At 44.5% G+C, this 27,640-nt stretch overlaps 1 protein-coding gene across 2 annotated transcripts in view; it reads left to right on the forward strand.

The window, feature by feature from the left end:
- Positions 1–27,640, forward strand: part of TUT4 (terminal uridylyl transferase 4) — a 1,269,543-nt gene that overhangs the window by 616,533 nt on the left and 625,370 nt on the right. For both annotated transcript variants that reach the window (XM_085602613.1, XM_085602614.1), the window contains exon 15: positions 16,679–16,829. In XM_085602613.1, the coding sequence (XP_085458739.1) occupies positions 16,679–16,829 (151 nt within the window). The remainder of the gene's footprint in view (positions 1–16,678; positions 16,830–27,640) is intronic.

A 27,640-nucleotide genomic window follows, 5' to 3' on the forward strand; every position in this document is an offset into this window, starting at 1 on the left:
CACCGGTTTGAACTGGACTATGCATGGGACACCTTGTGTGCCCCAGGCAGTGTCTCGTTTCTTTCATCCCTCGCTGCCCCAATACACTAAGGCCTGTCTGGGGTGGTGCTCGCACCTCCCAAGGCAGGAAACCTATTGTCCAAGCCTCCCTTGCCGGGATCACTCCCAGCAGCAGGAGGTCAGACTTGTGTCGTGGCAGCAGCATCCATTTTGTGATGCTGGGGCTCTGGTTAACTTTAACCGGGTAAGTAGGTTTCAACATGTCTTCTCCCTCTAGAAGGGAGGGATAATATCCTCATCCCCAGCAATGGGATGGGGGTATTATTCCAAAGTGTTAGACACCTTACACGACATGTTTTGATAAAGCCAAACCATAGTTACCATAACCGTTTAAGATTATAAGGCACTTTAAGAGTATATGGTAGGCTATATCATAGAACAGCTATAAGGACATGGTTCCGAAAGCTGCAGACAGGCTCAGCTCATGCTAGAGCACCATCTCACATGTTACCAAGCACTCTGCCTCCAGGATTGTTAAGGCCTGCCATAGGAGTGGCTGATAGGTACACATGTGTCTATATATAAGATAGGTATAGGAATACTACACCTAAGCAAGGGGTGATTACACGACCTTGCCCCAGCTGAGTGATCAGCCAGTTGTGTCATAATGGAAGGCCAGGCCAGGGGTGGCATAATACATGCTGCAGCCCGTGGTAGGCCTAGGATACACCTATGCCCTGGGTACCTAAGGTACACTGTACAGGGGCCAATAAGGTGATCCTATCCAAATGGGTTATGCACCTAAAGTACATAGTATTAATTTAGAGAGAGAACAGCAGGGCTGTGGGTCTGATTAGCAGGCCCACAGCCACATCTAAGTCGAAAACCAGTAAAGCAAAAGCAAAAAGTGGGGGTGAACATAGAAAGCAGACCCTACTCTCCTACAGTAGTCAGCTTGAAAATTAGTTTTCATTCAAAGTGACTATTTCTTTCCTTCGCACTGTAGTTGTAGGGTTGCTAGTTTAGTAGTTTCCTGTAATTGCTCTTTGAGTTCTCCTTTGAGTTTCTGTGTTCTTTCCTCCAAGTCACCCATTTCTTCTTAGTATGATTTTTGATAACAATGAGAATTAACGTGGAAAATAACTTCACTCTTTTATGGGAACCATGAACATCTTTTATTACAGTGTTCACTTCCTGATAAGTAAATAAACCTACTTGGTTACTTTTAGAAATAATAATAGCATTTTTAGAAAATCTATTTCATTTAGGAAAGAAGTCATCTTTGTACGGCGTTCCTCTCTTTTTCAAACTTTTTAAGAATACAAAACAAAATTAATTGCTAAATGTAAGGGTGTGATTCTTCCACGTTAAGTTTATGAGGTAACCCGCAGATTCCAAAATACACTCTTAGCAGTTTTTGCTTTAGTTAATTACTTTCCCCACTGTTAACTTAAAGAAAAATGCAGATAGTTTTCCCCCCCCAAATACAGTCCTTCGTGCCCCATGAAAAGACGATGATTGTTTGTTAACTGGACGAAGATACCTAAGATGGAGAAGAAGAATTACAAGAAAAGTTCTCCAGTATTGGATTGTTAATAAATTATGTATTATTCCTAGTCATCACACCAGGAACTAGGAAGTCTGTGTTTTCTTAGCAATGTTCATGTACACTCAGTAAACATTGATTTAGCCATGGAACCTCTGCACGCTACCCAAACAATGAGTTGTATTGAAAAAGAGCTCAACTGGATAAAATCAATTTTTAATGTTATTGTTTGATACTGTTCAAGTGAATCAGCTAGGGTGGTGCCAGATTTGAGAGATCTTAGATGCCTCTTCCCACTACACAATCAATTTAACTTTTACTCTGGTAGGTTTTTTCTGTTTGTCTTCAATTTAATTTAAGCTTTTTATTTAACAATCATCGACATAGAAGCAATTCCAAAATCTACTCGATATCAATCGAGGCATGACAATTTAAGACAATAATCAATCACATTATACACAGTGAGGACTTTTCAGGGAGGGAGCATGTCATCCAATTCAATACTCTGTGGGGGGGTGCAAATGTCTCCACGATATGAGGTCCATTGTGTCCATATGCGGGACCACTTTTTAGGACCGCCTCGGACAGTATATACTGTCTTTTCCCTGAACATACACCAGTCCATACTCCTTACCCATGCCTCCAGCGTGGGGGGGATTGCCACTTCCCAGGCTTGATCGATGTTTATTTTGGCTAGCATGAACCCCAGAGTGGCCCACTGTGTTTGATGGGTGTTCAAGTCAGTTGGTTCCCATATGTTCAGTAGGCATGTACGTGCTTCCGGGTGAATAGCGATAGTGAGGACTGTCCTTATGACGTCATGTATCTCCCTCCAATATGTTTAAATGTGTGCGCACTCCCATATGATGTGCATAAATGTGCCTATCTGCCTGCACCTTCTGCGACAGTCTCCTGTTTCAGCTCTTCCCATCTGTACTAGTCGGGGGCCGGTCATATATATCCTGTGTAGGATTTTAAGCTGTACTGTAGTGTAGTTCCTATATCCCTGATAGTCTCTGCGCATTGAAATAACATACACTATAGATTTGACATAGGGCTAAGGTCAGTATATGTCTATCGAGTATATTAAACTTAATTACTTGTGTGTGCCAGCTAACTCAGAGGTCACTAGAAACTTCTCGAATATACAAGAAGGGATTAGTCTCTGACAACCGCATAAACATGGCAACTTTCTTTCCTTTTAGAATCGGAACAGTCTCAGAATCGTGGAAACAATAGATAACAGTTTCAATCATGCATGCTTCGTTTCTACAGAGTTGCACAGAAATAGAGAGACGGGCATTTCAATAAAAGGGTTTATTGAACAGTCTCATTTCTCATGCAAGAGATATGAATTGCTATAATCGTAAGACAGACTGCGAAGTACAATATGTACGAGGTTAGCAGTAAGATAAAATAATACTGCAATAGCATGGTTTGTAGCTATGACATGTATTAATCAAAATACATACATAAATAACATAAGCTAAAGTGTGATACTCATCTGATGCTTCTAAATTGTTCTACCCCAGTGCACCTAACCTAAGTGCAGTACGAGGTTTGAAGTTGGTGCCATTTCTAAAGTATAGCTAGCTATATTTTATTTTAGCCAAGAGTTGCCAAAAGATTCTCTAAGTTCTTGTCCGCTCCATACCTTAGCACGAGAGGTTGTAATCTCTTTTCTGGACTCGATAGTCTAACCCTCCGCAAGGGAAGTCAGAGAGCACTGGAGCTGGATTCTCTGTGAGGAGGATGGCAGCATCAGGTCAGTGCATCAGGCTGGAACTCAATCTCCTTCCGAACTTGCCGTGGCGAACCGCGTAGTCTGGTTTGGATCGAATCCTCCGGGAACCGCAATTTGCCAGGGCAAGTGCTGGTATATTTATACCTTGAAGGTGTCTAGGAATGCCAGTATTGACGTAAAAGTCGGGCAGAGGAACGTCATGAATGAACCCCTAAGGAATAGATGTTCATGCATACTTAATGAGTTCTTGGAGAAATCAATATTCAAGCTGAGGGAAATTCCTAAAGGCTTAAGGGTCTGGTTTTCCTAGAATTCGTTGTGACGTGGATGGACGGATGTAGGTGGCCATAACTGTATTTGGTTTGTACGGACAATGTCTAAATAAGGGCCAGATTTCTATGTCAAAATAAGTGCAATGTGAATTGTACCTATATAAGGGCATAAATCGGGAAACCTATATACGGAATCTAAATCTGCACACAACAGTACTAGTCTTAATCGTGTTGGAATAGCCACCACTCGAGGGGAGGACACCGCCTCCCTCCATTCTTCATCATCCATTTCTATCCCGTCTGCCACCCATTTCTGCCGCAATACAGAGAGAGGATCCTCCCTATTGTATATCAGTTTATTATAATTTAAGGAGATGGTCTTATCCGGGAGGTGTCCATCTAGGATCCTGTCCTCCGACGGGGACGATTCGGGAAGGGAGGAGCCCTTTGGAAGGAGTGAATGTAGTGCATGGCTAACCTGCGTGTAACGAAAAAGCTCAGTGTCAGCAAGTTCGTGTTGACTTTGGAGAGTGGCAAATGTCTTCACCCCACCCTTTTCCCATAGATCTTTTATTTGTGAAATGCCAATCATGTCCCATTTATCGAACCCTTTCGATGTCCATAAGTTACCTAGTTGTGCAGAATCCCACAGGGGGGTGGCCAACGTTAGTTTACCCTCCCATCCGAGGGAACTGTTTGCGGCATGCCTTGACCGAGTGGCCAGTGGGGCCTGTTAATCGAGGCCGGCCAGGTTTCAAGTAGAGCGATCTGTTATAGTTCCCTCCCGGGAGGAGCCACCTATCCATACGATAACCTGGATTGTCACGGTCACCGTAGGTGCCGTGGTTAATAGCCACCAGATGCGCTGCCCAATAATATTTCTTTATGTCTGGGAGACTGATGCCTCCATCATACCATTTTAACGTAAGTTTACCCAAGGCTATTCGTGGTGTTCCGGACCATAATAACTCTCTGAAGGTGTTTAATTTCTTTAAAATACTTCCGTGGAACAGGATCGAGTGAATTTTGAAGGGCGTAGAGAAAATGGGGGAGGGACATCATTTTAAAGAGAGCAGCTTTGCCCAGAAGAGAGAGAGGAAGAGCTCTCCAGCTGGCTATGTCTCGTTTAAAACCTAATATTGGAGGAAGGAGATTTATTTTCGTTTCGAAGTGCAGGGTCTAGGGAGAGAAAAATCCCCAAGTATTTGAATCCCGTGGCACTGATCTGGATTGGACAGTTACGGGGAAAGGCAGGTGGGCCTCCCTGGAGGACATAGAGGTGGGACTTGGTCATACATTCTCACGATATCAGTGAACTAGTGAAAGGACCCTGCACAAGTCCTATACATGGGAAAGATGGCATCCATCCAGACTCGATGGGATGATCTTGAAGAATATTTTGAAGAGGCGAAACATATATCTGATTATGAGAAAGCTTCTGAAGGAGGTAATGCATAGAAGCCGGGGAAATGTAACGCCATCCATAAATTACCAACGTGCCAGTTTTCCACCTTTTCCTTCTCCACCAAAGCCAGATTCAGTTTTATTGAATTTAATCAAAAGGTTCCCATCGTTTTTCCTATTTGATGTTGAAGGGTCTAACTATGTGGTGTTAAACATGATGGACTCCTTAAAGGGATAGCAACAATCCATCACAGGTTTGCATGCCATGCAGGAGATCAGGTCCATGAAATCTGCATTTTTTATTATAACTGTGAGCAGAAAGCATGGGGTTACCGTCAGTCAGCCTAAACATGATTCCATTGCCTCCACTGCAGCCAAGCACTGTTCACCCAGTTTAACCGCTACTATGCGCTTTTCCAATGCAAAGAGATGAGAATGGCCTGCACTTTTAAAAGTAATCAAAACAGCTTCACTAACACATCACTTTTGAGAGGGAGCTGTAGTACAAGATGGGAACCTTACCCCAAGACCCAAAGCCAACCCACAGGAAGCAGATACAAGACCAAAGATTTCAAGATTTGTTGTACTTTGTACAATAATAGACTGAAAGGGTCACCTGTGACTGTGGATCCAGAGTAAGACATCTTCTGGAGGTATTACTTGATGGGAGGCGTTTCCCCCTGAAATAAAGAAATTGCTCAAGTGTCTGAAAAAAATCTGATAGAGTGAAGTCTGAAAAATCAGAACCTTTGGTATCTGGAAAACCGTCCAATACGGCCTCCAAGAAGTTTAGCAAGCAGTCAGACAAGCCTTGCAAAATTCATTCTGAGGTGCCTCTTTCAGGGATAAAGTCTTCCAAACGTTTGTCAACTGACTCATCCATACCAGCTTAACCAGTTCCTCCAAGACTGACTCTGAAACCATCCTTGATTACCTCATCATCGAGGCCTCCCTCTGTCGTCAAACTCAACCGCTGATGGCACCTTTGTTGAAAGCTATTTCTGATACTCCTCTGTTGACGACCCCACCATTGACGAGACCCTTTACTGCATCTATGACAATGGCAATGACCACAACCTTGTTTATGGAAGCCTCATTGATGACATTATAGTGTTACTACATCAAGCCAGCTACAAAACCATCAGCTGTATCATTGTTCGCACATCTAAAGCAGCGAGCTACATCCCCAAATAGGGCTTCGCCTTGCCTACTTAAGAAGCTGTTGGACACTGAAGGAGAGTCACAAGATGAAGATCCGTTTGGAACATTTACTAGCCTGACCCAGCTCCATGGTAAATGCCAAAGCAATGATAACGAGGAGCTCTCTGGACAGACTGCCCGAAGAACAGCTATTGAGGAAAATATTAGGAGGATGAGTGTGATTACTAGTCACAATGGGGATAGAGTCACTATCTTACGGTGTGTATTATTAGGAGCCACAGTATTCAAATCAGCTTGTGGTGAAAGTTCTAGTCTGTCTTATCAGTGAGCTGCATCCGATAATATCAGACTATTACACTCCATTTCCACCTATTCCTGATAATGCAGAACTGCCTCAGGCACAGTCCTACACAGATAAAGTGTGACACCTCATCAAGTAACACCACTCCCTAGACCACCATCACCTCCTCCTTGGTACGATACCTATACATCAGATGATGATCAGAGCAAAGAAGTGGAATTACTAGAAAACGCTTTGGATCAGCCTTTACTAATGAGATGAATACATTGCACCAATAACGTCGGAGCCCAAACCACTGCATGCAGATTCCCTACCAGGTGGCAACGCTCTATTTTACTCCGGTGGAAAGATCCTCCAAGAGATTTAATTGCCACTCACTATGCAAAGGTGACTGTTTTTGTATAATTTCAAGGAGGCACCTTGAGAATGTATTTAGGTGATTTCCATAATTGATTTCATAGGCATGGAGGAGTAGAAATAATGCAAGGGATGCCATAGTACCTCGTTTGAACAGCAAATGTAAGGTACTTGGTTATATTCCTGCATGCGTAATAGGTCATCTATGTGTAAACTGTGACTTTTAAGGCAGCACATTGAAACCTTTCTTACCCTTAATGGATCCACAGATCACGTTAGCAGAAAAATAAACAATTTTGGCGAGTGTCCAGGCTTGCTGGGACATTCATCAAAGTTGTTAATGCTCTTGCCATCTTGGGACGTTATGATGGGCAGAAGTGGGTTGACATGGTACCTTATATGGTACTTCTACCAGAAGATAAGCAGAAAGATAAAGTCGTTCTCAAAGAGTGATAAAGCTACAGCAGCAATTGATGGGGTTATGGATATTGTGCGACCACAGGCTTCAGACAGATGGCAGTTGATGCAGTCTTAAGACACCATGATTGGCTGCGTGCAACATCATTCTGTCTTTTAGCGCAGCATTGCATACATTAGTCATGTCATGATGATCTGTTCTTTTGTCATACTGACAAAGCTTTAAAAACCATAAAGACTGGCACTGACAACCTGTAGTATCCTGTAGTACAGAAGCGCGAACGACCTTTTGGGATCATGAGGCTGAAGTATGCTACTGTTTCAAGGGGCTACCAGCTGCAAAGATCTCCATCAGTGCACCCTCTCCAGATACTTTATTTTCAGCAATCATATGATCCATCACAACAACTATGCACAGCATATTCATCCACCTATGACAGGCAGCAATCCCTTGGGAGAGAAAGTCAGTCAGAGCAAGAGCCATCACTGATAGACTGGAGGCCCAAGTTATTTCTGATGTTTCACCCGCTCTGTCTTGCTTAGTGGGTTGATTTATACTTCCTGGCACTTGTGAGCTGAAATGGCTTCAGACATTTGAGTTTCAGACCTTGTCCATTATGCACCTAAATTCCTACAAACCCCCCACCTATTAATCCCAGAAAGACTTCCAATCAACATATGTGGTTGTAGCAAAAGGAAATTCTTTCCATGATGGAGCACATCCCATATCCCATGGAAATCCAGGCTTTTACTCTAGGTTTTTTTTCTTATTCTGAAAAAGTAAATCTGGAACTCAGACGATTGAACTAATGACAGAGATAGCAGTCCTTCAATTTAGTCAACAGTCAGCCACGGATGCACACTCTAGGCCTAACTCAACATGACCAAATGTCAGTCGACACCTAACAAACACATTTAATTCCTAGGAGTAATTTTAGATGTGGCTGTGGAAAATGTTTATTCATCGTAGGAATACATTCTAAAATTACAACCCTTGGCATCTTGAATACAAGGTCTAAAGAACTGTGTGAACTTTCAGATCCCCGTTAGGGATGATGATGTCCTGCATCCTGTTAATTCCTCATTGCAGACTAAAAATGTCATTTTCTAGGTGAGATATAAGCCCAATGGTTAGTGGAGTCTGGATGCTATTAGGATCGAATCAAGATCATAGCCAGGATCAAGGCAACACTGTTATTTTGCAAAATACCATCCATAATGGCAAAGGGTTAATCCTTGCAGTCACAGCCATCTTATTGTGTGATAATAGCCAACATATTGTTAGATGTTGGGGAGAGTTCACCTACAAGAGCTAGAAGCCAAAGATCATTGGAAAGAGAGATGGCTGCACATAAATCATCCTGAAGCTCAAGGGCTGTCAAATGAGGACTTCAATCTTTTGTTGTGAGGTTGAGTAACTGTTCTGTGCTGATCAGAGCAGCCACTGACACAACCATGTTCTGTGAAAACAAACGGAGAGGTACCAAGTACGCAGCTCTATCAGAGGAGTCTCAACATATGTGAAATTGGGCCGTCCGTCACGGCATCTCACTGGCAACTACACATTTACCTTGAGTGAGCGGTTCATGTGTGGATGCACTCAGCAGAGTGGCAGGCGTATCTCAGGGATTGAACTGTATCTGGTATTAAGAATGTTGCCTTGCAAAACCTACAATGGCATTGTTAAGTAACAGTTGAGTTTCCTGTAGAAAGAACAGCAAATGCTACCTAAGTTTATATTCCTTTCTGAAGGGGGTAAGAGGATCTTTGGTGAATTTAGGGAGAAAGACCTGCCTTTGCATCGTAAGTTAGTGCACTCTGTCTCCTTGGTGTAAACTCCAAATGGAATAGAGCAGGCTACTCTCCTGGACTTTCTATTGTACTAATGGAGGAGTTGGAACTAGCTGGTAAGAAATTAGTTACTGGTTACCTGTAACTGCAGCTAACAAATGTTGGCATCTTTAATTGATTCGGTTGCTTGTATAGTTACCAGTCATTGAGCTGGAGTGCCACTGTACCATTACAATAGCAGTAATGTCCAATTTCCTTAGAAATACATTGACAGTATTTTTTAGTAACCCCTTCACATCATTAGAAATGACATAAAGATAAACCAATGAGGTGAAGGAACACTGACCTCCACTTCCCCAGAGACCAACATACTTTAGATATTTAAACCACAAGTGTGAAAGGATAAATGTGAACAGCCTCTGATTGGGGACGAGGGAGAGTCGCATGTGAACATATGAAAGAAACCAACGCTGGAGAACTACAGTAACAGGTAAGTAACTTGATTCTTCTCCACCACTGAATTGTTCATAAACTCACATGATTGAATAAGAATAGCAAGCAGTGTTTAATGTTCTCTGGAAGTCTAGAGAAATGGGCACTCACACTTCAGGTCCTGCTGCTGGCCAGCCGCTTTCCAGCGAAAATCTCTCTCTGTTTAAGCTATTTTATACCAAATAGGTGCTTGCATACAACACTAACGAAACAAATGACTTTATTATTTCTAATTCACTGAGTTCAGTCATAAAGGAAAACCAGGTATTGCCCAATAGATATCAGATTGTGCACGTAATTCATTGGCCATCACCAGGCAGATCGCCATCTCGTTCTACGAGAGTTGAAGCAGCTGCATCGCCCACCTGCCTTCATAGGCAGATTCTCCAAGTTAAATACTGGTATAAATCTAAAATCGCCTTTTGGGGTGATCTGGAGGAGCCTAACTCAGATTGGCTGGAGGGCAAACAGAACAAGCATTGACGAAAATAATAGGCGTAGCAAAAGCAACAGGCAAGAGATAAGGTGGGTGGGGGGGTGAAACTCGGCAGCGTTAGGAAGCAATGTATGGGGCTGGAAGCAACATGGAAGGCAGGGATGGGGAGTAGAAGCAACCGTGAAGAAAGAGCTATGTGGAGCTTGGGTGAAAACAAACAGGCAGAGAGAGAGAGATAGAGAGAAAGGTGGAGCGACAAGGACAGAAGCACAGGATGAGAAAGCAACGCAGAAGGAGAAGCATGAGACAGCAAGTACATCACTGAGAGCGGTAGAGAGAACGCAGTGAGGAAGGTCAACATGTCACAAGGAGGGGGTCAAAAGTAGTACATTAGAAAAACAGCTGAAAAACACATGCACTCCTGCAGTGCTTAAATCACAAGAAAAAAACAGGCCCCTAAAACTGAACAGTGGTAGTATACAAGTAAAGGGACAGTGCTCCAGGGGAGGGGCAGTCACAAGATGGAAAGGCAGGAATGGCAACCAATGGTACACAATGGTTGGGCTCTATGCCACCTCTATTTTCTTGGTATGCCCACAATATTTCTCGTAGCAGACGGCGTGTGTGCTGTCTAGTAGGCTCAACCGAAAAACGGCCTGGAATGCAGCACAGTGTAATTACTAGTGGCTGAGATAAGTTGAGACAGTTCACTTATTTTGGGGATTTCTTAGTGCTGCAATCTGCCTGTTATTTCCACCCTACTGACAGTTGGTGGTGCTGTGGTTCCTACTGTGGTTGATGCTGATGTCCTTGCTCTTGTCACTGTTGTGGTTCATAATGTGCTGGCATCTGTTTTACTGCTCTGTTGCCTTCTGTGGTGAAAACTGTTGTCACACCTCTAGTGCCTACCGTGGTGGCAGCAGCTGTTGCCTTTGCTGTGATTACTGTTGTGGTCACTCCTGCTGCCCCTGGTGTGGTGACATCAGAGATCGTTGCTGGGGTCCCTGCTGCAGCTATTCGTGTTGTTAAAGCTGTTGTCAATTTTGTGGTCCCGCCTGTCTGCAATTGTTGCGGTTACTTGTGGTGCTCTGATTGGGACTGTGGTCATCATTGCTGTGATTTCCTGCTGTGGCTGCAGGTGTAGTTTCTGCCGTGGTGCCTGGTGTGGGGGCAGCGTTTGTTGCTGCTTTGGTTCCTGCTGTTATGTCTTCTGTTGTTGATGTTGCCCGTCCTGTTACAATTGATTTGCTGGCAGCTGTTTATGCTGCAGTTGCCTCTTCAACGGGGCCGCTATATCCGCTGCTGTGGTCCCTGGCATGGTCACGGTAGTGATTGCTTCTGTGGTTCCTGCTTTGAAGGTAGATACTGCTGTTGTCCATACTGTGTCATGGTTGGCTCTTCAGTTGCTGCTGTTGTCCCTCCCATGATGGCAACTACGGTTACTACTGTGGGCTCTGCTGATGTTACAGCTGTGGTGGAAGCTGTTTTCTTGGCTTGCCGCTGCTGTGAATTTAGCTATTGTTACTATGACAGTTGCTGTGGTGGCAATTATTGTGTCTGCTTTAATAACAGGTGCTGTGCCTGTCCCTGCTGTGGTTACAACTTTAGTCTCAGCCATTGACCCAGACTTGGTGACATCTGTTATTGTTGTTTCCACTGCCATATTGACCGGTATGGCTACTGTGCATAGAGCTGTGGTTGCTGTTCTTCCCCCTGCTTAGCTGGCAGCAATTGTTGATGTCTCTGTCACCAGTAGGTGGTGGGAGTGTCTACTCCCCTCCGGACTCTCCAATTCATCTTTTGGGCCCACGTCCCAGTTGAAGGCTATGTGGACTTTCTCATCTGAGGGATTGCCCTCATAGGCTACACTGGCAACCCCTGGAGCTACACTAGAGGTTGGTTTCTTTGGACAGCTATGGTCCTTGGTGTGGTGTCCTGTCTTTTGACAGTTGTGACACCATGCCCTATTGGGATCCCAACTCCTACCTTGGTACCCAGTTTTGGTTTGTGAGGTATCTTTGGGCCCACCCTCCTAGACAGGGGTTTGGGGGGGCTACCTGGGACTCCCAATTTTTATCTTTAGGATGTTCACCCTCTTTCCCCTGTGGAGGTTTTGTAACCCTTTTCTTTTGATCACCCCCAGTGGTAGTCTTGGTCACCGTAGACTTGACCCAGTGGTCTGCCTTTCCCAATTGGGACCCAAATTGGACCTAGGTCTACCAGATACTGATGCAACTTTTCATTAGTGCAATTACTTAAAATGTGTTCTCTCATAAACAGATTATAAAGCCCACTATAATCATGCACGTCTCTTCCAGTTAACTAGCCACGCAGTGTTTTTACTGAGTAGTCTATGAAGCCAACCCAGGACTGACTCAAGATTTAGTGTGCCCCCCGAATCTATTTCGATACTCCTCAGTGGTGAGTTTAGAGCCCTTAATCAGGGTGCCCTTCATGAGGTCATAGTACTCAGCATCTGCCCCATTAAGGGTCAGGAGCTTATACCTGCAGTTAACAGTGAACAGTTCCCAAAACAATGCTCCCCAGTGTGACTTCTTTACCTTTCTCATTCCACAGGCCCTCTTAAATGCTGTGAACCATTTGGTGATATCATCACCTTCCTCATATTTGGCGACAATCCCTTTGGGGATCTCAGGGTCATAAGAACTTTATTTTTCCTTATGTTTTAAGTTGCTGCCACCATTTGTGGGTGTTCAACCCATTTCTGCTCTTTCTTTTTCCAGAGCCAGGAGTATGGACTCTAGGTCAGGCCTTTTGGTCAACCTGGCTAGCAGGATGCCCTCTTCATTGAGGCTGTCCTCAATTGTCTCATAAGAACCTGGCCCACATGTGTGAAACCTAGGTGCTGTGAGTTCTGTCTTTGGAGTTCGGGGCACAGGGACCCAGTTCTCCCTATCTATTGAGGGAGGTTGGGGGTTGTCCTCCTCCCCACTAACTTCTCCCTCCTTTGAGTTGGGATCTTCCCCCTCAGAAGAGTGGTCCTTAGCATACTCCTGTAACTTGATCTTGGAAGAGTTGGATCCCATGGAAATCTTTTTTACGTTTATAGAGGCCTTCACTCTCTCATCTTCAGATGGAGGTAGGGGGTGAGGTCGAGCCCTTCAACCACATTCGCGGTCAGTCATTATTTTACTAATAGTTTGTGAGTTATTAAAGAACTAAAAAAAAATCAACTTCTAGATACTTTACCCCCAACTAAAGTTACATTTAAAGTTTTCAAACACTTTAAGGGACAGACCAAGGCCCTAGCAAGACTTTAAAAAATTTAATTAAAAAAATGGTCAATTAAAAAATCAGAATCTAAAGACAATTTAGGACTTTTGTCGTGTCATCGGATGTTGCTACTTAGTCCAACAAATTCAAAGTTGTAGATCCCACAGCTGATCCTCCAATGTAGGAAGCTGGCTCTGTATATTCTATATTAAAAAGAGATATAGTGTAAACAGAGTCCAGTGAGTCCCGAAAGGTATAGCAGAGGATAAAGTAGATAATACCTTACTCTCAATTTAGTGGTAGTTGGGTTGAGCAATTAGACTTATCAGAGGGTAGTGTGAATGCATTTGTTATACGTACTCATACAGGTGAGCTGCTAGTGGACTCACTTCTTTAGGAGAAGTCATAACTTCCCTGAATGACTGTCCAGAGCATTGAAAGAATCTCTACAGCTCTGCCTCAATTTGCGGGCTCAGTTAAACAGCCAAGTGCTGCTTTCTTCTTTTATTTAAAATGATTCTACGTTGTGCCCCAATACAAGGCTGATGGGGGCACGAGGGGCCAGTCTGGTGATACCACTGGCCACTACTATTGCAGCAGCTGCAGTCACTGCTAATGTAATAGCTGTTGTTGCTGCTATAGCCCCTGAAGTGGAGGCTTGCCGACATGACCAGGTTTATCTGGGGACTGTAATTGTGGCAGCAAATGTCTGTATTGCAGGTATTAAGAGGGACTATTTTTTATTCTCTTCACCAGTGCAAGTACAGGATGCAAAATGTAGAACGCCTCGGCATCTTATTTTAGGTCTCGCCTAGCGAATGCAGCGCATGCGCTGCTTCGCCTTGGCGAGACTATTGTTGTAGGTTTGGTGTGCGATGGGAGACGGAGACAAACCAAACCATGTGCGCGCACGGACAGGCGATATGCATGCGCATGGCGTCTCCTCTCTAGCGATGGTAGCTTTCACGCGCTCCCACTGCGTGCTTGTTTGGAGAGCTGGTGGCGCCGGGCAGCGCAGGCGCAAACTTGGACCTCATTCTGAAGAACACCTGAGGAGAGGTGAGCCTGGGTGTGAGTTAGACAGCAGCTCTCCCCTGCCCCAAATCCACTCCCATGGAAAATGTCAGGCTGGAGACTGCTGTTGCAACGCTGCAGCAGGAAGTAAGTTTGTTTTGGAAGTGACTGCTGGCTGTAGCAGAAAACAAAGACAAGTCTCAGAGAAATCGAGCCTGGCAGGGTTAACTTGACTTCAACTGGGGTTTCGATTGAAAATGTGTTGCGTCTGCAGATGACAACTTGACAATTAACAAAACTCTACGCAACGCAGGAACTTAACATATACGGAGTTAAAATAGCTGCTCGGTCCGTGTGCTGTGTGCGGGTATCCATGCTGCGCTTACTCCACGAGTAGCGTCACCCTCGAATTTACCCCCGCCATGAGCCGTGTTCCTAAGGAGTCTGTTCTAGCGCCTATGTGGTTCAATTACTGTATGAAACGACTCAGAATGTTGATAGCGGTGTCAGATGTTGCAATACACCGATATGTATGATGCACAGATCAATTTTAAGATCTGTTCAATTTGTGTTATCAATACTATAAAACAGTGCCCCTTGACCCGGCATAAATCAATGTCCTTGCACCTTTTCAAGCTTTTAAGTTTAATTCAAGAGTTTAATCTTATCTGCAGACCACAAAAATTCTTAGAAAGAATGGCTGTCTGATGTATATATTCACAGTGTCTTCGTAGTCAGCTCAATGAAGTCAAATTGCCTGGCATGTGGCTTTAACCACATTTTTCCATGTCTTCAAAAATTGAACATACAGCAAAACAGCCACACAAAAAACAACCATTTATCCAACAAACTGACTTCTGCATTGTAGTACAGGCCCTGATTTTAACCAGGAATGATTATGGGACTCCCATCTCGGCAGGCAATCAAATGTGCTCTTTAATCTCAATTACATCAGAATTTACTTGGTGGCCTAGTTCATCTCAGGCTCAAGAAGGTCTAACCACATACCTCTAGTTGTAAGGGATCTCAATCTGTTGTTAAGTTCGAGCAGGCTTGCATTACTTTCAAAGCACTAAACGTGCAACAGCTGGAGTAGTTTTCACGTCTCTCAAAACCCCTGTGCCAGCAAAAGGCTGAGAAGCTTACACAACCTACAACAACAACAAAATGTAATGAAGAAGCAGCACTACCTTTTTCTGGGGCAGCCCCTCCTTCTGGAATTTCCTTCCAGTCGCCCTGAGACGCTGGAAACTTTATTGCCATGCCCCAAAATGTTCGAAGCCGATTACTCTAGCTGAATTACCCCCTGCATCCCTTTGCGTCTGCCTACTTTCCTTTGCCCCTTCTCTGTTCTCTTTCACCAGGCTGCCTCTTTGCTGTTACTGCCATTGTCCTCCCACGCCTCTTCTTTCTCCTTGTCCAGATTGTATATTGCTGCTCCCAACTTGCTTTTCTCTCTTCCCTATAAACCATCTTTCTCCTACTGCCCTCTCAAGTGCTGCATTTTGACAAGCTACCACCCCTCCTTCTTCCTTCTCTGGCTGCTGTACCATCTTGCCTCTTAGCCCTTCTCTTCCCTAGTCTTCACTTTTTCACATCTTGATGAGGACTATTGTCCTGTGTTGTGCAGTCTATTGAGGAAGACAACGACTTCCATGCTGTTTAAAAGTAAATGCTTTGATGCTACAGATGTTGTTTCCTTGTAAGAGACGGCTTGCGTGGAAATTTGTTGTTGATGTATGCAGCACCCCTTCTTGATAGAAATGCTCTTTATAAAAAGGTAAACATAAAATAAATAAACAGTAACCCGATTGCGCCTGCACTTAATGTATTTGTACTGGATCGTCCGTTTTACATAACACATTTAGATGTGGTAGTCTGATTTGCCGGTAGTTACAGAAGAGTGTGCACACAAATAGAGATGTGTGTATTTTTTGTTCTCCATGGTATATGCAAACTGACTAGAGGTCTGTTGGTGGAAATGAGCTGGATGGCCATAAAGAAACAAGCAATTGCGAGATTTTGAGCTATTGGTATTGTAACTGACAATGCCTTTTATTTATGTGTTTAAAAACCTGAAATAATAAAATGCATTGTCATTTACAATAGCAATAGGTCAAAGTTTCTAAAATGCGAGACCTATTGCATTGCAAATGCTTGTTATTTTTTCACCTGACTTCTGCCAGACAGCTAAAGCAGCTTTCTATTGAGACCTAAAGAAATGATTGTTTGGTTTTATGACAGAAGTTGTCTCTGTGTTAGATTTAATACTGGAAACACTGATTTTTTTTCTGGGCTTTTTTTTGCCAGGCCGTGGAGAATAGTAATAAAAGAATGCAAATATATAATAAATAAAACATTAAGCAACAACATTAAAATAATGTGTTTTCTGCTTTGTGTTTTACAAGAATTGAATTTGTTTTCAGTTTTTACTTTATGCAGTGATTTGCTGCTATTGCTATCAAGATATTATTGGCCCTTTAAGGCAATTTTATTTTTCTTTACCTAGCCTCCAACTATAGTATGCAGAATCTGCAAAAGAGATGGCCATTCAAAGAACGACTGTCCAGAGGACTTCAAGAAAATTGATTTAAAACCGCTGCCCCCAATGACAAACCGATTTCGGGAAATTCTTGATAAAGTATGCAAGAGATGCTTTGGTCAGTATGAGCAATGCATGAAAATGTACATTGTTGTTGGGTCGAAGTTTTGTTTTCTCACAGGTATAAGTGCTTCATTTAGAAATGTTAAGATACTACTCAGCTTTTCAGGTGATGTGCTGCACGAGTCTTCTTACTGTGCACATAGGACTTTACACTAGAACTTTAGGATATGAATTTCGTCAACTGTTGCATAAAGTACCTTCTATTTTATGTTAATTGTATAATATATCAAATGTGATATTTTCTATATGGAAAGTGAAATCAATAGAGGGTATACATTGATTTCAGTAGCCTGCTGAACATTCTGTAAGTTAGCACCATTTAAAAGTCGAGTTTCAGACTTTCTATATTGTAATGATTTTTACATATTGATGTTTACTTATTGTCATTATCTTTATACTCGCAAGTAAGTTTCTGGGCCAATGAAATTCCAGCACTGGATGAAATAAATACAAATGTAAATTTTAGAGTAGCAGGATAAGCTTTTATGTAATGCAAAGACTAGCGACAAGGTGCCCAGGAACTCATGTGGTATCAAGTTGCAAGTTCTAGGGGAGCTCTTTGGAAAATCATACCACTGAGCGTTAGTTTTAAGATACTCTTTGTGAACTTTATTTGAGGGTGCTCTATGCAAATGTCGTGAACATAAAAGGAGATAGTTACTTTGTTTTAGTTTATCTCTAGTATGCACCCCATAACAAACAACCAAGGTTCAGAGTATAATAGCTCGATTAGTAGATAATACAATCAAATGAGAAATGCAATACTGTCTGTAACACTAGAGGGAAAGTATTGCTGTCATTGTACAGTGCGCTGTATGAAGTTGTTCTTGGTATACAATAACCCGTCTGTCAGGCACTTTCTTCCAAGTATGGCTATCCGAAACACTGCCTCCAAGTTTAATCACCACTCGCAGATGCACAGTTGTCACCCAGAGAAACTGTAGCAGGGTTTCCACCAAACGGCCCATTTGTTGGCTGACATCTATGCTTTGGCTAAGGATCGCAGCCTAAATAACACTAAAAACTCTGTCAAGACTCATTAGTGCATATCTGAAAACCAGGCAACAAAGGCGGGTGTTGCTGTGGGAAGTCCATGTGATGGAGCTATTTCTGTGCACCAATTTTAATGGCAGATTTGATAAACTTGTAGGTCTGGTTATCATTCTTTTTCTCTCAGAGTAGAACTAGTAACTACACCAGGGAGACCTGATTGGAGTCCTAGCACTCTATCTTTTTTTTATCTAATTTCCTGTACTTTAAGTAGGTTACAGTAAGTTTTACTGCGAATTGTATACAATGATAGGTCCACTGTGAAGTCTCCAATATAAATCTGGTGCATTAGCTTTATTAAAAAATAATTGAAACAGATAAATGTTGATTTTAAGGAATACCAAATATTTGTACTGTGTGGCTGAACAGTTAAACAGGGAGTTTGGCAATTATGTAAAGCTTTGTAAGTCATTTGAGCTAGGTCACAGGCTGCCGGAGCCTACATTATAAAATAGAAAGTTCCTGCTACAAGCAGGAAACACATTAAGCACTCATTAGTTCCGGATTTGCAGAATTCATGAAGGCGTAGCTTAATGATTTCAGACTGAAATCTTTCCTCAGAGTGGTTATTCCAACTGCATCTGTAATTATTTTTTTAGGGTCTCCAAACACATTATTTTACTTGATGTTCAGAATTATCTGCAGACTAAGTGTTTTGAAGAACCACAGTTGTTTGGTGATAAGATTCATAGCGCCTTGGTGAAGTGTAACAGTTCTTACGCATATAGCACGTTTGTTATTTGCCCAGTTCCCTCGCAAGGAGCCTCTTGTAAACATCATAGCTGTTCAGGCCTTCGATAATATCCCAGTTGTGCCTTTCAGTAAGAAAATTACAGGACTTCTGTCTCAAACAAAGACATTTACTCAAGTTGCTTCCTATCAGGCCACAGCTATTACTAAAGAATGCCCCTGTATTCTTGTGTAGTGGTGCAAAGTTGGCTGGTGAGATACATTTCAGACCTATGGGTTCTACAAATTATGGAAATGAATGTAGCTTTATATTTTTGAGGTTGCTTGGGATTTTTCCCTGTTGCCTCCCTTCTTTTAGAAGATTGTTACCAGCAGATAAAAATTAAGCTCAATGAGTGTTTTAAAGGGTTCCGTCTATAAGCTCCCAGTCAGAGAGCATAATTAGGTGTCTTACTCTGGTAACATTCTATCTTCAAAAAAAATGAAAGCAAATGTTTTAGTAGCAAGTTTGGCTTCGAAAAATTCTTCCAAAGTTCCTGAGAAAAGACAAATTCACAGTGGTTATTTCGGCCCACATTTTGATGGCCATTAAAGAGCACATTTAGTTGGCATCAAGGCAATTCATGGTTTTCAATTCTGATATATATCAGCCAGTGGGTCTCTGAATGGCAGTCATTTCTATATTATAATGTTGTCTAAATGTCATGTGAAGTAAAAGGTGAAGGGTGTCTCAGTGGTTCAGGGTACAAACAGGAACTACACAAGCAGATTTGAAAGTAAGAAGTTCAGGGAAAGTAAGGGGATGGTAGAAATGACTAGGGAAGTATGTAGAGCGGTGGCAACTATGGGGGCGGTTATGCAAACTGTAAATTGTCATCTGTAAAAGTAATGTCACTGAAACTAAGATCACGAAATAAAACTAAACTGAGCTGGATTATAGAGTGTTTTACTTGAGTATTCTGTTATTGACTGTATTCACACGGGATCCAGCATATTTCAAACTAGTGGTTCTATCACTTTCTGCATCTTCCAGGGACTAGAGACATACCTGGGGATACATTCTTTCCAGTAAGCAGACTGAAAGCATTGGCCCTGATGAAGCGGATTACCAGCTTGGGGTTACACACACACACTATATATTCACCTTGGCCCATAACCATTCATACAATAAGCTAGTAATACCGCCGGAGTCAATTTTTTGGGGGGATAAACTTTTTAATTAGAATCAATGCACATTATCATTAATACAGTACATTTTTGGGGTACATCACTTAAGTAGCACAGCATTTGAAATTGAACATGGCGCTCTTGAAGGCATTATGGAATGTCAATTTGGGACCGTTTTATCGCCATATCTTCTGTGGGGGAAGTACATAGCACCCCCCTAAAGGCGTTCCATCCACCCCGTTTTTTATCCCATTTCTCAGGGCATCCCCTGAGTTAGTTCACTTCCTTTTCTGCGATCATGCATTTGTCCATTTCTGCTACCCATCCTATTGTAAGTGGCAGTCTGGTGGAACCCCTGGACATTGCTATGGCGCGTTTAACCAATAAGTATCCCAACGCCACCCATTGCTGCTCTACTTCCGTTAGATCAGTTAGGCTCCCAAACATTCAGGAGCCCCATTTTTGGCGACAGGTGAATATGTTTGCCCAAAGCATCTTTCATCTTGGTTGTGGCTTTAACCCAAAACGGATGTATGCGGGGACACTCCCAGAGGATATGATAAAAGGAGCCGTCATGTCCGCATCCCCTCAGGCATAACACATCATTCCTGGTACCAATTTTTGCCAGGAGGATGCCTGTTCTATGGAGTATTTTTAGTTGTATGAGACGGGAGCGGTGGTTCACGGCTGTTTCTCTGGGGTACATTAGGGCAGTTTGCCAATCTTCTTCGTCCAGTTCCCCTAGGTCCGCTTGCCAGCGGTTTCTCAAAGCTTGAAAAGTGTCAGGTAGGTTGTTGCAGAGTTTGCGATCAGTGCAAGAGATAGCTTTCGTCAGAAGTGGTTCTGTGAGTATGCGGTCCTCTAAAGGGGAGGCATCTGGAAGGGAAGAGAGGTCGGCTATATTAGTGAGAATTGCGTGTCGGATTTGTTAGCATCGGAAGACCTCTCCCAGTGCGAGCGAATATTTGGTTTGCAGTTCTTTGAATGTATGGATTTTCCCCTTGGCAACTAGGTCCCCCAAATTAGTGATTCCGATAGTATCCCATTTATCAAATCCTGTGTGAAAGCAGAGCAATCATAGCCGCTGCGAGGACCACAACGGCGTAGCCTTGGTGAACGTGTCCGCCCAACCCAAGCGTTTGTTGGCCTTGTTCCAAATTACTACTGTATGCGACATGGGACCTACGTATCGACTCTTGCGGGCTTTGCTACAGAGAGCTCCCATATAACCTTCTCGGCCTGTCTGATATTTCTCTAGTTGAAAGGCTGGGTTTGTCGGGGGTCCATGGATCCAGTGGTTGACGGGTACCAGTTGGGAGGCCCAGTAGTAAAGGCGGAGATCCAGAAGGGCTATTCCGCCGTCCTACCATCCCTTGGTAAGTTTTGGAAGAGCGATATGTGGGGCTTTCCTGTCCCATAATAAGGTTCAGAGCTCTCCTTCTATGGTGGTGAAATAGCTATCTGCTATGGGGAATGGGCAGTTCTGAAGAACATATAGGAATCTGGGAATGGCAAGCATTTTAAATAGAGCCGCTCTGCCGAGAAGAGACTGGGGCAGCGACCGCCAGTGTCGCACGTCCTCTTGTAGCCGCTTCAGGGGGCCTAGGAGATTGTGTTCATAGAATAGCTTGGGGTCGGGTGTGATAAAGATGCCTAAATATTTAAAACCTGTCGTTGTGCATTGGATTGAATATCCACAGGAGAGACGGGTGGGGGACCATGGAGCACATATAGTACAGACTTTGACCAATTGATAGAGTAGCACGCGTACTTGCCGAAATTAGTGATGACATTAAATAAACTATTAAGGGAAGAACGGGGGATGCCATATATATCAGGATGTCATCGGCATATAGTGATATTTTGTCTTCTATGTCCTCACTCCATTTGAGGCCCCATATTGAAACATCCCGTCTGATCCAGTGGGCTAAGGGTTCTAGGGTAAGCGCAAACAATAGAGGGGATAAAGGACAGCCCTGCCTAGGACCTCATTGCAAAGCAAAGGTGCGGGAGGTGCAATTGTTTACCCTGGCCTGTCCCAGTAAGTTTTTATAGAGGAGTGCCACCCATCTTCTAAACTCAGGGCCGAAGCCCAGCCGAGCTAATACTTCGAAAAGATAGAGCCATTCTATGGAGTCAAAAGCCATGGTGGCGTCTAATGACACTATGACCGCATCGTCCTGCACATAGGGTTGCCTGCCCAGGACGTTCTGGACTCTTCGAATGTTGAGAGTGGTGTTTTGACCGGGTATGAAACCTGATTGATCTTCATGGACCAAAGAGAGGAGCACAGTTATTAGACGGCAGAAGTTTGGCCAGCACCTTGGCCTCCGAACTGATTAGTGAAATCGGCCTATTTGAGCCACACTGTGTAGCTATTTTGCCTGGTTTACGGATGACTAATATATTAGCTAGTCTTTGATCTAAGGGAAGGATCCCTCTCTCTCTACTCTCATCGTACATGCTCTTGAGGTGTGGAGCTATTTTAAGAGCCATCCCTTTAAGGAATTCGATGGGGATTCCGTTGGGTCCCATTGCTTTTCCAGAATTTATAGCAAAGATAGCTTTGCATACCTCGTCTGCCGTTATGTCAGCGTCCAAGGCGTCCCTGTCAGCATCTGATAACCGCAGCAGATCCATTTCCTCCAAGAGTTGGCGAGATTCCTCAGAGGAGTACGAAGTCTTGGAGGTATATTTATCTTCCAGGTGGGTCGCAAACGCGTCTGCTACCTCCTGGGGGTCTGTCACCCGCATCCCGCCTTCTAGCAGGATTTCCGGGACCCATCGCGACTCTTGGTCGCGTCTTTGTAACCAGGCCAACATTTTCCCAGCCCGTTCTCCGAGCTCGTAAACCCCGTGTCTAGCTAGCTCCTTGTATTCCAGTTGTTTATTGCGGAGTTTATGAGCTGTGTCATCAGTGGGAGAGGTGTGGTATTCTGTTTCCAGAAGGAGCAAGTTGCTCTCTAGCTGGGTCAGTTGTTCATTGTGGTTCCGGAGGTATCCTATTTTTAAGCCCAGAGCGCGACCTTTGATAACCGCCTTATAAGCCTCCCAAATGGTACTCACCGATTCCACAGAGCCCAGATTTTCAGTGAAACAGAGTTCCGTGTGCTCGGTCAGGTCATCCTTGATATCAGGAATAGTGAGTAGCCACGGATTGATAATTAGGGGGCCGCGGGTCAAGGGTCTACGAAAGGTGAGGTCAATCTTGAGAGGAGAATGGTCAGAGATTCCCCTTGGTAGTCCCCGAGGATGTTGGAAATAACCTACGTCTGTGAGGAAGATGAAAAAATAATCAATGTGGGACATGCTGTTATGTGCATTAGAATAATGTGTGAAATGAGGTTGATATGGGTTCAACAAACGCCAAAGGTCAGTGAGTCCCATCACCTGAGTGAAGTTTGCTAGGGAGGTATGACGTCCGGGAGGGAGTTTGTAAGGGTATCTGTCAGTCATGTCGTCCATAGTCATATTGACGTCTCCTCCTAAGACGAGTGTGCCAGGGGGAAGATCTACAAGTATCCCACCCAGTTCCTGTAGAGCCGGTTTGCCCAGGGCTGGTGGACGATAGGCTGAGACGATGTTTAATTGGTTCCCTTCCCAGGTAGCCTCTAAAACTGCGAATCTACCCTGTGGGTCAGTCCAGCTACGGGTGGGAGTGAGAACTAGGTTTTTGCGTATGAAGATGCCTGTGCCTCTAGAACCTGACGTAAAGCCTGCATGGGCTATAAGTTTGTATCCCCACCGGTGGAGTGCTTTGCAGCTGTTACCCACCAAGTGGGTTTCCTGCAGCAATACTAGATCCGGCATCTGTCTCTTAAGGTACTGCAAGACTATCCCCCTTTTAACCTTGCTTCCTATTCTAGTTTCGTAGCTGTAACGTAAGGCATGTCTAATATTCCAAGGCAGTGAGTGTGGATCTGCTAGCCCAGAGTTACGGCTGTGGCAATGGACTCTGTGGTCGAGTGTGGCACTAGACCGAGTGTCTTGTGGCAGCCTTCCTGCTCTTCCCTGTGCGGTTGTCAACAGATGTTGTGTGCTACGGTGAGTTGAACATTCCCCAGTACTGTATGTATATCGTGCAACTAAACCAAAACTAACAAACCCCCAACCAGTCCCCCCTCCCCCTCTCTGCGCCCCCCACCCAGCCCCCCTTCCAGTGGAATCTTAACTATCTACTCCTCAACAAGGAAGAGTGCCTATCGCTCTCACACCCATTCTTGAGGTGCCTGGCTAGTCTCCACCAGCCCCCGCTATCTATCCTAATATCAATATTATGCAATGAAATGACATGCAATAGTGTACAATCCGAGAGTAACTCTCCGATAGTGTCAAATCTGTGGAATTTTGGTTGGTGCCTCAAGTCTCTCAAGCAACAACCAGTTTGCTGTAGAGTCCCCACCCGAGAGCGGAGGATCAGCGTTTCGCTAGGTGTGGACCCCGTTTCATCACGGGATCCATGGGACTCTACAGCTTGAGTCAGTGTACGTTTCTCTGGTCTTTCTTCGAATGTCTTCCACTCGGCACGGGAAGTGTTCGTCGGTCACCATTGGCGCCCCCAACGGTTCGTCGGTCAGGGTGTTTGCCCGCTCTTTGCCAGCCCTTAACTTGGAGTATTTGATACTCTTGTCACGGAGGGCTTTCTTTACCGCTGTGAAGCTGCGTCTTTGTGCTTGTACTTTGACTGTGAAGACTGACTAGCTTGGGGACGAGTTTGGGGCGTGTTTGGTTAATCTCCAGGAGCCATATTGGTTTCTTCTCTTTGTTTCGTCCAGGCGAACTTCGCCAGTTGCTTTTGGATCTGTGTTTTGGAGCCTCGGTTGTTCGCCATGAGGTGTCTCAGTGGGATCCCACCTGTAATGGCCGCCGCCTGCGCGTGGGAAGAGAGATCCCCGCCGGCCTGTCGGTGGTCCAGGTGGATCCTGGGGCCAGGAAACAAATCTGGGCACCCGCGCAGGTCAGCCTCTGTGTTTAGCGTCTGCAGCAAATGGCTGTTTGAGTAGGCCAATCGCGCACCCCTGTTACTACCCGGGCCCCGAGGGTGGTCCGCGGGCCCTGGATCTCAGCAGCTGCAGGTGGGGCGAATGTAGTTTAAGGTATTGTGGACGTGTGTAGATTTGCATGTCACTTGCGGGGGATAGAGGACCCATCAATGCTGGTTCCTCCCCGGCGCAGCGTCCATCCAGGCCACCCTGCTATAGAGCCGTGTGTGCCTCTCCTGGTTTAGCACAGCGCCCTCTACGATGTCGGATCAGAGGGGTGATAGCAGTCCAAGCGCCGACGTGTGGGCCCCGTGCAATTAGGCTCGCTGCAGTGGGCGCCGTGTTGTGGCATCTCTGGTTAGGCCTGCGTAGCTTTCCTGTCTCTCCACAACACGCTCTGGCAGATCACCTATCGGGGCACCAGGAGAGCAACTCTTGAGGCAGGTATGGCAGTCGGTATTCCCCTGGGGAAGGCGTCCGATGGATCTGTGGCCAAATGACAGCTGCGACGGCAGGCCGCAAAGCCGGGAGCTCGATTTAGGTCTCCGTACCGGCTGCACCTCACATAGTCTATGCGGCGGGGCGAGCCCTGCATGTGCTTCCCCTCGCTGCCGCCCCAGCTTACAGCTCCTCACCTGAGACCGCCGTAGAGTCCAGTTCAGCCCGATCTCCCTCCACAGTGCTCCAGAGGCCCTCCAAGCCAGGGGCCCCGGGCAGGCAGCGCTCCGAGGGGAGAGCAGCGTGTGGATGATATTCGCGCCACCCGCTCATACCCTCTCCACCGCCGATGATTTCACTTGTAGCGCTGCTCCAGGAAGAGAGCGCAGGGCAGCGCCAGGACAGGTTGTGTCCAGTGATCGCTACAGGTCGAGACGGCCGCCGCCCGCAGTTCACAGTCCCGGTAGCTGGAGTCGTTGGCGTTCAAGCCGCCATTTTGATGAGTCTGGGGCAACTCCGCGCTGGGTGCGTCTCCTGGCTTCAATTGCAATTTTTCCACCCTGGAAGTGATGTCGCCGGATGGGATTGAGATACGGGACGTTCCCTGTTGCTTTAGGGAAATCCCCAGTGCATATTTTGGATGTTTGAGCGGATTTATCGGCGCCGGCTGTGGAGCCGCCTCAGCAAGCGACCATTTCCATCGGCCGCTAGCCACGCCCCCCGCCGGAGTCAATTTTGTTTCTACCTGCAAGATTTTGTTATCTTTGCCCAAATCTTACCAATCCAATCTTCTTGACAATAAATTTCCTCTGGTCAATGAATCTAGTAGCTAGTAGAATAGGCAGAAATAACATTGAAGGTTTTCTCCAATACTCACGACTCGGAGAGTTTTAAAAGTTTTATCTAATCAATAATTTTGTGAGTCATGATCAAATACAATGTTAACATCGAGTTGCATTCAGGAAAGAAATCCAGTTTAGTTCAATAATAAGTCTCAATAAAATATTGTGATGACAGTTCCTGTAAAGGGAGGAAAGAGAGAGCAGGTACAAAGACAGATTTCACAGAATTATATTTACCGAAGGTGATAGATGAACCAAACTCCTTGAAGATGGGCAGATGGAATCCACCGACACAGGTGGAAGACAGAGGATCAGGACAGGTTCAGAACTGGGAAGGTGACCTCTTCTAAGTGCAATGCCAGCGTCGCACCCCTCTCTGGCACTACTCTCCTCAATCTTTCTTCCACGATTCCCTTCTAGGTGATTGGATTATCGATCAGTATTTCAGTCTCTCAAGCAGGATCTCTGTCATCTGCAGGATCTGAGTCAGCGTCTCGGACAACGTCTGTGGCAGCATAAATGTCGGGTCTGTGACGGGTCAGTGACATCTAACTAAATAACCTACCTCAATTATACTATTCTGTGTTCGTGTACCACCCCCAAATGTTTCAATATCGTGTTTTCCCCTATTTCTGATTGGACAGGGCAAGGAGGTGAGTTCATCACACCATATTAAATGTAATATTTTACTTTAGGCTCTTTGTTCTATGTTTCCGTCCCTTAATTTTCTTTCCCAAAGGTTTATTCCCACCCGCATTTCACATTATGCTTAATGCAATTTATACAATTTGTAATATATGTTGCTCTTGTCCATGTCGATGGGTTAAGTTCTCATGTACTTCTTGCCAGCTTGACCTTGGTGTCATCATAGTTCTGGGCAGGGTTTAGAGCGCGTGCGTACAGATCAGGTGGGGTAGGGATTTCAGTCACCCTCTGAGGCCCAAATACGAACTAATAAAGAGAGACATGTTAGAATACAGAAATAAATGAATTCACTGTATACCACTTATCGCTACTCTAATCCCATTTGCCTATAATAATCTTTTGCATTAGCAATTAGTAGAACTTGCAAGGTTTCGTTTAAGCAAAAGCATGCACATTAACATGTGTGTTTTAAGTGGCCATTTTAAACGCTATTGCGCAGCTGCAAAAGATTCCCTCCAAGCATAGAAAACGTCATACTACGTAGATACGGTAGACGCATGCGCGGTGAAATTCCTGCGTTTTGTCGGCCATTTTAATGCCACTCTGGTTACTGGTTCGTAATACACATAGGTAAGCGTCTCCTAGATACTGTTTACTGTGTGTAATGCAATTATTAGTATTCACAAACAGGTTGATTATAGTGTTATCCGTTATTTGAGAGGATTGCATCCGAGCAAGTTTCTTCTTTACGAAACCTTGCTCCATCAATGGCCCTAATGTTTGTCCAACATCTTAGATTGTCCAACCATCGATTTCTCATAAGCTGAACATAATCTCTAACAGTGGACCAAAGATGCAAGCCATTTTGTGGTGCAAAGTTTCAGGTTACCTCTCAATCCTAGTGCATCTGTAATAGAATTGGTATTGTGATCTGTGGACATAGTGGGTGAACGTCATCTTCTTAGAATGGAGTATGATCCACCTCTCCCTAC

The sequence above is a fragment of the Triturus cristatus genome, chromosome 4_2 (genome assembly GCF_964204655.1).
Source record: "Triturus cristatus chromosome 4_2, aTriCri1.1, whole genome shotgun sequence".
Lineage (NCBI taxonomy): Eukaryota > Metazoa > Chordata > Amphibia > Caudata > Salamandridae > Triturus > Triturus cristatus.